Here is a 12,138-nt window from a genome sequence, read left to right as displayed (position 1 = left end):
GTAACTGCTTCTTTATGCTTCCGTCTTCTCTGTCATCTCCTTACCAAAGCTCACATTGCTCCTTCTTGGGAGGGTTCATCTGCATAACTCTGTCATTAGCAAAACAGATCTACCGTACACCACGAGCCCTCACTCACGTTGCTACCCGCCTTACAGCCAAATGCCTTGTGGAACGCATCCAAGTTCTTCAATGTTCCCACCGCACGCCAGTACGGAGGTGAGTGGGGATCAGTCCTCACACGAGATACAGCCGTCGCTGGTCGAGTGAGTTGTGCCCAGACTCGTGCAAAGGCGAGGAAGAAGAGCTGTTCCTCGGAGAAGGGAAGACCAGGTAATTGCTGCGGCTCGGAAAGATCGGCAGATTGCTTCCATGCAAGGAAGGCTTGAGCGAGACCGGAGTCGCCGATGTCTATTATATATTAGCCTCTGCTCTGAGGTATGTACGGGATCATTCCTTTTTGTACTCACCCTCTCCGTTTGTAAGCTGTTTCACAAGTCGTTGTCAGCTTGAGTCAAACTCACACAACAAAACGCTCAACCCACATTGCCATTGACGTATACCTTCTTTCCCTGATCGTCAAGCACATAGTACTTGGAGTACTGCTTAGCAACACACTGTGCACGCTCCTCGAAGTTCTTGACTGTGTCCTTAGTCCACCAGTCTCGCAATCGACCTGCGACATATCAGCATCTCGTCACATCCCAGCGCTCGATACAAGCTCACCTTTCTCGTCATACTGACTACCCGAATTGTCAAAGGCATGAGTAAGTTCGTGTGCCGCAACGGCACCGAAAGCACCATATCGGAGGTGAGCGGGCCATGCCTGAGAGTAGAATGGTGGCTGGAGAATACCGGCGGGGAACACAATCTCGCCGTCGGGAGGAGAGTAGTACGCATTGACAGCTGTTAAAGGAGTCGTTAGTTGGCGTCACGCGTTCAAGTCTCGGTACTGACTTTGTGGGTACATCTGTAAGTCCAGAACATTAGCCTCTGAACACCGACAAGTTTCGACATTGTGCTCACCTCCCAACTGTCTCTATTTCTCTGCCTGCCCAGTCCCAACCACACCCTCGACTCTTCTACCAAGGTCGAACGCAACACGTTTCCGAAGAAGTCATTCTCCTTGATAGTCAGACGCGAATACCATGATTGCAAGCTCTCAGGGTTGGTAGTGTTTGGGTATAGTGGATAGCCAACTTTGGGAATAAGGGATTCAGCCTTCAGCTTCGCGGCCTTTGCCGACTCCTCATCCATCCAGGCGATATGAGGAAGCTTGTCCGAGAATGCTTGAACGATGTCTAGTGAAATGAGTCCGCGAGATAAGCGTCGAGCACTGAAGAACGGACGGTGGAAACTCACTTCGGATGATGTGCTCTCCATCTTTCTTGGCTTCCGGAGAGAAAGCTTCTTTGACAAACTCCTTTCCGGCGATAAACCCGAGGATGTTGTCAACTCGAGCCAAACAGACGTCCTGCCTGTCCTCCTCGGTACCTTTCTTGATGCCTCTGAGCACCTCTTGAAGCCTTCTGATTTCCTGGCGGATTGTTACCTTGGGTCCGAGCGCGGAGCCATGAGTCAAAGCAAGACGGGTGATGAAATAACCTGAAAGGACGTAGTCGGGAGTCTCTTCGACGAGTTTGGTAATCGACTTGAGGTATGGAGGATGAGTAACGGTGATGTTGGTGGGGAAAACTCGAGGAGAGAAAGACGAGAGGTAGCTTGGAACATCAAGGAACGGAAGAGCTTTCGACACTTTCTCGGTAGCATACGGGTTGTAGGAGAAGTGGGGGTTGAAGAGGTATTCGGGGTCGGCGCCGGCCCTCACGATGTCTCGTTCGAATTTAACGACCTTTGCGGCGAGCTTCTCGATCCTTTTCCCGACAGGCTCGTCGTCAGTGTCGTGGTGGCCGTTACCAGGCGATGTCTTTCCATCATTGTCGCCATCTGAGGGCCAAGGCCAAGGCCATTCGGCCGATTCAACCAAATCGTCAAACTTCTCGATCAAGGCATCGAGCTCAGCCTCATCCTCGAGAGCGGCAATGTCATCGAGGAAATCACGCTTGGATTTCTCTCGTCGGACCGAGGTGTGCTCAGCTATGTCCGTGAGAATGCCTGTAATGACAGATTGGTAAAGATCGAGAATGGGTGCTTCCTCGTAATACTCCTTGGACGGAAGACCACCGAAGGCCTGGTAAAGCCAGAGACTCTGGACTTGCGAGTCCTCGCCGCCAGCATCGCCCTCGATCTCAAAGTTCACAAGAGCGTCGACTCCTGCAATCGGGTCTTCTTGTCAGCCTCGTATCAAGCAAGAACGAAAGCGGAGAGCTCACCTCGAGCATCGAGCCAAGCCAAAGTCTTGGTGATCTTTTGTCGTCGCTCCGAGCTGAAGCTGTACTCTTCCACATCAGTGGCATCGATCTTGGGGGCCTGCGATCGGTCGAGATGCGCGAGAGCTCGACCGAGCTTTTTGGCTTCCTTGAGAGCAGAAACCTTCTCGGCGCTAGCAAGAAGCTCATCCGAGACAGCGTACGATTCGTCATAGGCACCTTGCCATTCCTGCGCCTCATCCACGAAGCTGGACCCAGGTGCGGGGTTGAGATCGAAGGGGCCAAAGATGTCGACAACGTGGTCTGACAGCTCAATGAATGGTTTGCGACCAATCTCATTGAGAGTGTCCTGAGCAAATGAATGACAGGATCAGCAAAGCAAGCCAAGTTGGGAGTAAGTGCTCAACTCACAACGTCCATACAACTGGTGTAGACTGCTTTGAGCTTGGCCAAATTGAGCTCATCGGTGGTAGCACCCTTGCCAGGCTTGCTAGCAGGAATAGCATCCAGAATTTTGAGAATGGTTTTCTGCACGTGCGTGAACAGTCCCAGTCAGCGAGTTAACGAGCGCAGAACCAAAAAAATACAACACGGAAAATGCCCACCTTGTTGTTCTCTTGTACTTCGGAGAAAGCACCCCAGAGACCTTTATCGGCAGGGATGGAGTTTGCGGCTGCCCAACCACCAGTGGCGAACTCGTAAAAGTCGTCACATGGGTCGATCGAGGTATTGAGACTTTTGATGATAGAAGCGGATAGAGTGACACATTCGGGAGTCAGGCAGAGCTTCTACGAAAGAGTGGTCAGAAGAGAGAACAAGCGTCAGTCGATCGGCAAGTGATGCAGATTATAGCCCGCAACGGGGGTGCGACTTACTGGGTCTGGTTTTCCTGTAGGAACTGACCCGACCGTCGTGGTCGCCACACTGGTCTTTGTCGCCGTCGCAGTCGTTGTGTGATATTCAGTCTTCCATTCTACCTTCCCACCCTTTTGTCTTTCTTTCTTCAAAGTCCCCTCTGCACCAGCGAAGAGACCGACAAAGACACCCGTCAACAATAAGAGAAGGACGGCAAGACCTCCGAGTACTTTCTCGAAAAATGAGAGTGTTCGGGAAGGGGAGAAGATCTTCGCGAATGGAGAGGAAGAGGAAGGGTGGGCATCGTGGTCATGATCGTTATCGAGAAGAGGAGCGTTCTCTATACAAGCAAAACGCGGAGTACTGGTCAGTATGCGTCGTGTGGTGTGGTGCGGAGCGGAGCGGTAACGCGCGTCAAGGAGGTGGGGAGCTTGACATACCTTGATCGGTTGAAGCCCTCGGCTGAGCCATGATGGGCAATACGATGCTTGGCGAGATTGAAGTATCTACCTCTGTGTGCGGAAGGGAGGGAGATAGACAAGAAGAAGTGGATTGTGGTGTGATGCGATGAGGTTGGAGGATGAACAACCGGTCAAAGGCGACCAAGCACGCGCGTCATGTGGGTCAACGCGGCCGGAGCCGATATCGTCTGGACGTCGGTCACGTGATTGTTCTTCACTTACACATCGATGCATATCATCTACTGAGTACGATTGAGCAATAGGCAAAAAGAAGGGAGACGTTGTGCCTATCGAGAGAAGAAAAACCTGAAACTATCGACTGGTGGAATTGGCATTGCCCAAAGGACCGTCCTTCCTGACGAGTAGTGAAATGGTCCGGAGCGGACCTTGCTGTAGCAGAGATCGTTCCAACACGCCTGTCCCCCTAAGACTCCAACGTAACCAGTCTCTGATTGAATGCAACCGCAACCCTCTCCTGAAAGGTGATCCATGCGTTGATACAGAGTATGTAACTTCCCCCAATACCAAGAATACTGACCAAAGTCATCGTCATCGCTTTGCCCTTCGTACACCCTGCTCCTATCTATTCTTCCCCTTTCACACTTGCTCACTCGAACTATTATCAAATATTACTTGCTTGCTCTTCTTCCACCAATCTCCGCTATCTCTCCCTCCTTTCACGTTCCCTATCCGCTCCCTACGTCAAGAAGCGGATCACACATCCGACGAACTCCCTATCTGACTTCGCTTCTCCAAGCCGCTTATGCAGGTGCCAACATACCAGCAGCGATCATCTCCTCCTGTGTCATGCTCGATGACTCGATCATGATTCCGACACCGAACTTTGAGGTGTTCTGCAAGTTTTAAAGAAACAGTGTAATCAGCATCATTCTTCGCTTGGACAAGACCTGCGATCTGGGATCACAACTCACCTTGGCGTGGTCGATCTCACCAGCAACCAAGAAAGCAAAGGCGGGGGTGAATCTTTGTTCAAGGTACATGCCGATCTTTCCTGCGCTGTCCAACTGTCCTCTGAAAGTAGCCATCCTGAAATCGTACTTGGCACCGAGAGTAGCGAGAGCTTCCCTCTTGGCGGGACCAAGCATAGAGGCGGGCTGGACGATCGTTTGGAGGTCAAGGGCAACGTCGACCTTGTCGCTCAACTTTTGGTAGTAAGTGGTCTGGATGTTACCTGATGGTTGCAATTGGGCGGTGGCGCTCCAGCTGGGAGTGAAGGGTGCCGGTTGGCCGGGAACGGAAGGGGTAAGAGCGGCGAGGGCATTGGGGAGAGAAGTGAGTTTGGCGACGTAAGAGGTGGAAGTCTCGAGGATGGATGGTTGAGGGTGTTGGATGACGGTCTCGAAACCAAGGGAGAGTCGGGGGGAGAAGGAGTGGAGGAGCGAAGCGATGTGAATACCGGTGCCATCAAGCACACCGGGGTTCATGCTCTTCCAGCTGAAACTGTAATGAGGACCGAGATGGTCGTGCTCGATCTGGACCATTGATTGTCCGGGCTTGTCGGTGAGCTAAAGGCGGAGAGATCAGTTGATTAGCCATTGTAAGACATTGTATGCATGTCGCTGAGCTGTACTCACCTGTCCCTGGATCTTGGTGATGTCGGCGGGGGACCAGGTCTGGTTCGCTCGCATCGTCACTGTCCCGCTACCGTCGATACCTCCTTGTAAGAAGGTCTAATGGGGGAAGAACAGTCAGCGGGTTTCTTTCGTGACATCATCCCTTTTGCAGCTTGATATCGGTGGTTCCGCTTGTTCAGCTGCTGAAGGAGATGAAGGTCACACTCACTGAAGCATTCGCAAAGATGGCACCAAAGTTGTAAGCGGAAGGTCTGGTTGTTGAACCGAGGGAGAAGGAGTGTGTCAATTGGAATGCGGGGTTGGCGGAGACGACTTTAGCGACGTCTGCTCGAGCACCTTCGAATGTCCAGTTGGCGAGGTGGACCTCTGTGGTAGGGATGAAAAGAAAAGAAAAGCAAGATCAGCGTCACCGCTCAATCGATATCTAATCATCTCCTTCGTTTCGTACATTTCCCCCTTCAGGCTTGATAACCATGTTCGCTGTTCTTCTTCTCATGCCTACATATGGAAACCGCTACTCACGCTGAACATCCCTCGTCAAGTTCTCCACTGTACCGGGCTGAATCAAACCCATGCTCTCCTTCCATCCATGGAATCGACCGTAGGTGTTCAAGACCGGACCCGCTACCGGATGAAAGATACTGGCCACCGCATCGAGATACGGAGCGAAAGCCGTTGGACCCGCAGCTTTTTCAGACGAAGCGTATGACATGGCGAGGCGATGTGCGTCGTGTATGGGTTTTTACGATGAGGTGTCAGAGTAAAGGGGTCGATGACGGCAAAAGAAAACAAAGAGGATAGCGAGGTGAGTAGTGACGGTGGTGGTGGTGGTGGATGACAATCGATCTTTTGAGGGATGTATTACATGGAAACAATCGGCAAATTAGAGTGTGGCACCTGCTCTCGTTGCGCTGTTCATTGTGGACCATTAATTGGATTTGTTTACAATTGTTCAACGGTGTCGTCTGTATGCATACATATATCCCACTGCTAGTAGCTGACCGATGAGATGGCCCAAACTACATCGAATGGACAAGACGGTCCTACACCCGAAGCATTAGCATTCTCCGCATCCCTCTTCACATCTTCCATCTCCTCCTGGATCCCTACAAACTTCGGTCTGGCAAAATCAGATTCTGAAAAGGCCAAAGAGTTCGAACTAGCTATCAGAGAAGAGCGCGGTGGAGATAGATTAGGATTAGGACATCCACTCCTCGATGAACCGAGGAAGCTTGGACAGAGTAGTTCGAGAGGTGGTGGTGGTGCAGGACTGGCAGGGTTGAGTAGGAAGTTGGAATTGGAGAAGAGGAAGGGGAAAGAAAGAGCGAACCAGAATGGGATGTCAACGACGACGAAACGTGGAGATGGGGATGATGAGGACGACGAAGATGAGGGAGAGTCCAGATCTAGATCGTTAGGGAAAGGAAAGCCGAAAGCTAGAGGCGGAGTGGTCGATATGTTTGGAGGCAAGAAGAATAAGAAACCGGCCGCATCGACGTCGATGTCGGCTTCGGCTTCGGCTTCACCAGCCCCAATACCGCCAACACCCACATCGCAAGCTGAGCAATCGTCACAACCATCCTCCTCAACACAGCTTCAACCCGCCACCACGGGACAAGGTTCTTCGTCAGTTCAGCCTACAAAGTTCAGCGGTAATGATGATCAAAGTCCATCGACCGTGGATCACATCAGCACATCCAACTCACCACCTTCTCGTTCCAACCCTTCAACTCCCTTACCTATTTCAATCGGAACTTCTTCGCCCGGCGGATCAGGAACATTCCCTTTCCAAGGTCCCATCGCTCTCAAACCGCTTGACGCAAAGAATAATTTAGCTAAGAAAAGGTCGGCAGATGAAGTAGAAATGGATGACGAGGATACGCCCGTTACGAGGTTGGAGGGCAATGATGCAAAGCAAACGGACGAAGTGGAGTCCAAGGCGGTCGCTGGACAACACAGCGCGGCTGGAGAGGGAGAGAAGGCATTGTCAAGATCGCAATTACGTAGAGAGAAGAGGAAGAAGGCAAAGTTGTCTTCGAAGGCAGAGTAAAGGAACTAGGGTGCTACTTACATCACATTATCACATTCTGTACCATATCATCGCATGGGAGACCAGATCACCCCTTCTGCATCATAATACGCATCCATGCATATCAGTTCGATACAGTACATGAAGCAACCAGAGTGAAGACAAGGCCCAAGAAGACCAAAATATGCTACAACGTATCGTCCTTACAAAGTGATCAACGTAAAAATACAAAACACGCCTGCTCCTAGATGCGCTTCTGCCTCGCGCCGACCTCAAGTCCGCATCTCTTCTTCACCAAGTGCACTCCGAAGCCACTCCACTAGCGCCAGCTACTCTGTGCTCTACCCCTTCTATACCCTGCCCCATTCAGATTCTCCTCCTGTCCACCGTCCTCCCACCTATCTTCCCTCTCTTCAGTCCCTGATGCGCCTATTATCGAACTCGCAAGCATACCTAGCAAACCAGTCTGCTGAGTCGCGCTTGAAGGAACGTTAGCAGGCGGCGAAATTGCACCGCTCCGGCGTGTTGCGGAGTTGGTGGTGGACACTGATTCAGACCGGATAGATGACGATGATTCCGAATACCGGGGGATCGCACGAGGTGGCGAAGTGGACGGTGCTACTTCATTGGTCGGGGGCAGTACTACCCGTTCTGCGATTGAACTAGAGACAGAACCTTCAGGATTGACCGGCGAGACCTCATTCGATACTGTCGTTCCTCTAAACCCATAAATCCTCCTCGACAGACTCTGTAGCATCCCTCCTCCTGCGCCACCCATGACACTCGCTCCATATCCTTGAGCCCTTGTCGTCGGTCCTCCTCCCCCTGAAGAAGAAGTGTCAACGGGGGCCATAGCCGATTGGCTAACGAAAGTTGAGCGGATACTAGAATCTGACAGACCTCGAGGTCGTAATGTCCTTTCCAACAAAGGCGGATCGTAGCTGCCCGCGATGGCAATACCGTCCTCCTCTTCTGCCAATTGCTCTGCCGACACATCGATCACCGCGTCCACCGCTGCTGGTAATCTCTTTCGATCTTGAGTCGCATCTCGTGGTCCTCGAATTGTTTTGTCTGCAAAGTACCGAGAACTGACTGATCGAAGAGGCTTCTGTCCTTGGGAGCTTTCGTTGACGTTGTTTGACGTACCAGCTCTCGGTGCGGCACCCGCAAAGATGCCCAGAAGCTCGTTCCTGTTCGATCTTGATTTGGATGGTCGCAAAGTACGGACTGCGGGCGGGGCCAATCCACTCTCGCTGCCCACTACGGTCGCCGATGCCGACGAAACAGTTCGCGTCGATTCGCCCATCATCGAAGGTCCAGGCGATGAAGGTAGACCCTCTGCTGCTCCGGAATCATTGCTGGATGCCGTAGTCGCTGTCGTGGCCGAAGTAGACGCTGGAGTGGCTCGTCTTACGATCCCCTGTCCACCAAACTCCACACTGACATGTGTGGCCGTCGCACTTGCCACAGCCGTCTGTTTCGGAGCCGATTTGGAGGGCATGGGATGTAGTCGACCTCGTTCAAGACCAACGCCTCTCGTCGCCTTTGGTTGATGGTCTGACGTCCCATGTCCAGCATCGTGGCCCTCTGCAGCGGGAGTTACAAAGAATTTGGTGATCGGAGCTGCTATCCATCCTAATCCAGAAGCTTGCTTCGCGGCCTCATCCTCTTCATCTTTGAAAGCAGCACGCTGCAACTTCTTGGCGACAGAAGGGGTGATGGTGACGTCGTTGACAACCGCTTGTAATTCGACCAGATCGCCGAAAACATCTTTGAATAGTCGGAGGAGCAAATTGAAATCTTTCCGATCGATACCGCCAAGGTTCTGTGCGCCTCGGAACAGATGTCGGAAGTCGGCCACCTCTTGCTGTAGTGCTCGCATCGTCGTCTCAGACAAATGACTGACGTCGCCCGGGAGGTGTTGTTTCTTCAGCCTCTTGTTCAACGTTGGGACGTCGGCGCTTCTCAGCTTGGCGAGTATACGACTCAAATGCTCGATGAGGACGAGCAACACGCTCGCTCGAGATTCCTGTATCGACGAAGTTTCGGATCGATCTTCTGTAGGCGGCACGGGTGAAGTGCCGGTTGACCCTACTTGAGAGCCGCCCGCCATTGAGGCTCCCAACTCGCTCTTACCAATCCTCACATCAAATTCCTTGCTGTCCTCCCTCTCGACTGGATCTGTTTGGACACCCGTCGACCTCGTAAGCAGCAGTAACGTTTTTCTCTTAGCCCGCTTTGGACTATTACGAGGAAGCGCAGAATCCGACATCGGAGAGGGATAATCAGCCGTGATCGACTGGTCGACAAGCGTATTACTCGCGTTCGGTGAATACTCTGCAGACTCGTTTGGCGACATGGTCGATCTTCTTGCTATCATCAACGATCGACGTTTCCGACTAGCCTCTGCGGCTCGGAAGTAATCGTTACCAGGCGAAATGGGTTCCTCTGTCAACATATTGCCACCTTCGCTCTCGGGACCAGACCATTCTGCAATCGATCCGACGGTCTGGGACTGGAAGGGCGGAAGTCAGAAATCATGGTTCCAACAAACGTTGGACAGCACACTCACTGCAAATGATCTCATCCCCCTCTTGTTCTCGGAGAAGCTCCTCCCCATCGAAGGCCTCACGTGTCCCGGACGGATCTTCGGTACTCCGTTGAGTACATACCCGATTCCGCCGCTGGGTGAAGTCCTGTACATCTGCTTTGGACTGTCCCTGCCCTCACCCAGAGGAGGACTCAGCGCGCCCGCCCTGGCGCCCTCCTTCTCCTCCGTGCTAAGAATACCACCAAACTCGCCGATTGGTCCCATACCTAGACCGGGGGAGGTGACACCGTCCATCGTCGACGCGGATGTGAATGACGGTGCCATCGACGTCTTCCTGTGATGTTCCCATGCGCTTGTACCTCCGGTCCGAGACGAAGAAGCCATGCTCATCCTTTGCCAGCCCGTACGATCACCACCGTGTCCCCAGTTGATGACAGGACTCGATTCCGTCCGGGAGTGCAGGGACTGATTCGTGCTGAGTTCAGAAGCCAGATGAGGAAGGTAGCCCATCGGTGATCGTCGACCCGCTCCCCCTATTGTTGCACGAAGCTCGTCCAGTTCTTCACGCAGCGTTCGTACCTCGTCGCGCGACTCTGACAGCGAGTGGGACAATTCTGTAGCGTCGTGTTTCAATAGCGCATTGTTGGCGACCAGGCTCTCGAGAGCACGTTGATATTCAGGCATCTCAGAAGGCGAATCGGCACGGAAAGTGTCCGAGAGCTGACAAAGAATAGACATCAGCATGTTAGTTTCAGAAACGCGCATCACACTCACTTCTGTATGTAAGATGGCCAAACGATCTTTGGCATTTGTCAACAGATCCTGAGCGTCCTTTGCCCTCGCCTCCTTGATACTCTCCACTTCCTTCATCGCAAGTCCCAATTGTCCTTCCAGCTCAGCTACGAGTCGAACCCCATCAGCCTCACCGCTAGTATGTTGCGCCGTCGATTGACTCACCAATCCTCGCTTCTGCTCTTTTCCGTTTCCTCCCCTCATCTCTCACTTTCCTCGTTTCACTCTCCGCTAGCTCCCTCGCGTCTTCATAGCGCTTCTCCACATCTGCCAGGCGTTCCTCAACCCCTGCTCCCGAGGCCAGCGCGATATTCTGTCTTGCAGTTGTCGCGCGTAATGAGGTGAGTTCCGTCCTCACGTGTGTCAAGGATTGCTGTGTGAGCGTTTGAGTATGCATCGCTTGTGTATATCTCTGCAGATTCGAAATAGTCAGCATCGTCGATGTCAAATTTTCACATGAAACGGTAGTGAATGGACCAGAGGAAGGATGATGGTCTGATTGAGACATACCTTTTCCAACGCTTCAGTCTTCTTTGACATTTCTGCGTATTTCTGTAAATGCGTGTGATTTGCCTTTTCCAGATTATGCATTCTCTTCACGCTATCCGCAAGTGCCGTGCGTTTCACCTCGAGCTGTGGTAGGGCGAATAAAGCGTATGATCAGTGGGTAAGGTCTTTGGCCCAATCGGGTTCACATTACGGTTTGAGTACTCACTTGATGTTCATACTTTTTCACCTCTCTTTGTAACTTGCGTTCCAAAGCTTCGTATCGTTGTAACAGAGCATTTCCGATTTCTACGCGCAGGTGATCGAGCTATATCAGCATTGTCTGCGCGCAATAGAAAAGCACAGGCGTGCGTGCTTGGGTTGCTGAGCTGACTCACCCCCGCTAAGCTTGAGTTTATCTTCCATCCTTTCCTTATCTCTGATCATGGCACAACCGCCCCTGCTCCCTGTTCCAAGGGTAGCACCACAACAACATGTCATAGCAATCTCCCCTTCTCCTTCCCCTTCATCTTTGATCTGATCTAGTTGTTTTGCTAATCCATCGAGCGTTGCTGCCGTTCGGAGAAACGTACTTGCCGAGGGAGAGTAGGTGAGATCAATTGGTGATGGTGGATCAAGATACGATATTGGTGAATCGGGTGATTCACTGATACTACCTGAAGTAGAGGTCGATGCGTGTGCGTTTGGTTGTGATTGTGAGAATCCTTCGGTGACCCCTTCCATACTCACGTCTCGTTTCGTCTCGTCTCGTTATCGATCGATGGAAGCAGTCGTACAGTTAGTCGTCAAGCATTAAGAATAACAATTGTGAGATGTGAATTATAGTTGTGGATTCAAGGTGAATTGGATTGTTGCCAGTTGAGATCTGATACATTGTTTACCTTTTTGGATCGGTTTCAAAAAAGTCAGTCTCGCACGTGTCACCTGTCACGCGACATACTACAATCGATTTTCTTGGCATCGACTATTCATACATCTCTACCTACCTCTTCATTGAAAGACCAATGCCAGTCAAGCGTT

General features: G+C 51.9%; 4 protein-coding genes across 4 annotated transcripts; 1 reads left to right on the top strand and 3 right to left on the bottom strand.

Moving 5' to 3' along the window:
• Positions 1 to 40: 40 nt before the first annotated feature.
• On the bottom strand, positions 41 to 3,654 carry CI109_100541 (uncharacterized protein; the record flags this gene model as incomplete). The annotated part of the gene is made up of 13 exons (XM_032004699.1): positions 41 to 79; positions 138 to 409; positions 469 to 484; positions 544 to 674; positions 725 to 904; positions 956 to 968; positions 1,025 to 1,299; positions 1,361 to 2,272; positions 2,332 to 2,677; positions 2,740 to 2,856; positions 2,934 to 3,116; positions 3,204 to 3,523; positions 3,624 to 3,654. The coding sequence occupies 13 exons, from the start codon at positions 3,652 to 3,654 to the stop codon at positions 41 to 43; spliced, it is 2,835 nt and encodes a 944-aa protein (XP_031861177.1).
• Positions 3,655 to 4,405: 751 nt separating this feature from the next.
• CI109_100540 (uncharacterized protein) lies at positions 4,406 to 5,951 on the bottom strand (the record flags this gene model as incomplete). Its single annotated transcript, XM_032004700.1, has 5 exons — positions 4,406 to 4,498; positions 4,577 to 5,170; positions 5,240 to 5,335; positions 5,448 to 5,605; positions 5,762 to 5,951. 5 exons carry the CDS (start codon positions 5,949 to 5,951, stop codon positions 4,406 to 4,408), a joined length of 1,131 nt encoding a protein of 376 aa, XP_031861178.1.
• Positions 5,952 to 6,248: 297 nt separating this feature from the next.
• Positions 6,249 to 7,289, top strand: CI109_100539 (uncharacterized protein; the record flags this gene model as incomplete). Its single annotated transcript, XM_032004701.1, has 1 exon — positions 6,249 to 7,289. The coding sequence occupies one exon, from the start codon at positions 6,249 to 6,251 to the stop codon at positions 7,287 to 7,289; it is 1,041 nt and encodes a 346-aa protein (XP_031861179.1).
• A 298-nt stretch (positions 7,290 to 7,587) lies between these two features.
• On the bottom strand, positions 7,588 to 11,841 carry CI109_100538 (uncharacterized protein; the record flags this gene model as incomplete). Its single annotated transcript, XM_032004702.1, has 7 exons — positions 7,588 to 9,783; positions 9,841 to 10,539; positions 10,594 to 10,718; positions 10,777 to 11,023; positions 11,122 to 11,244; positions 11,327 to 11,406; positions 11,496 to 11,841. The coding sequence occupies 7 exons, from the start codon at positions 11,839 to 11,841 to the stop codon at positions 7,588 to 7,590; spliced, it is 3,816 nt and encodes a 1,271-aa protein (XP_031861180.1).
• Between the last annotated feature and the right edge of the window lie 297 nt (positions 11,842 to 12,138).

Source organism: Kwoniella shandongensis, chromosome 1 (genome assembly GCF_008629635.2).
Source record: "Kwoniella shandongensis chromosome 1, complete sequence".
NCBI classification, from domain to species: Eukaryota; Fungi; Basidiomycota; class Tremellomycetes; order Tremellales; family Cryptococcaceae; genus Kwoniella; species Kwoniella shandongensis.
Note: the sequence above shows the minus strand (reverse complement) of the source record. Positions and strands in the feature narration are given on the sequence as shown.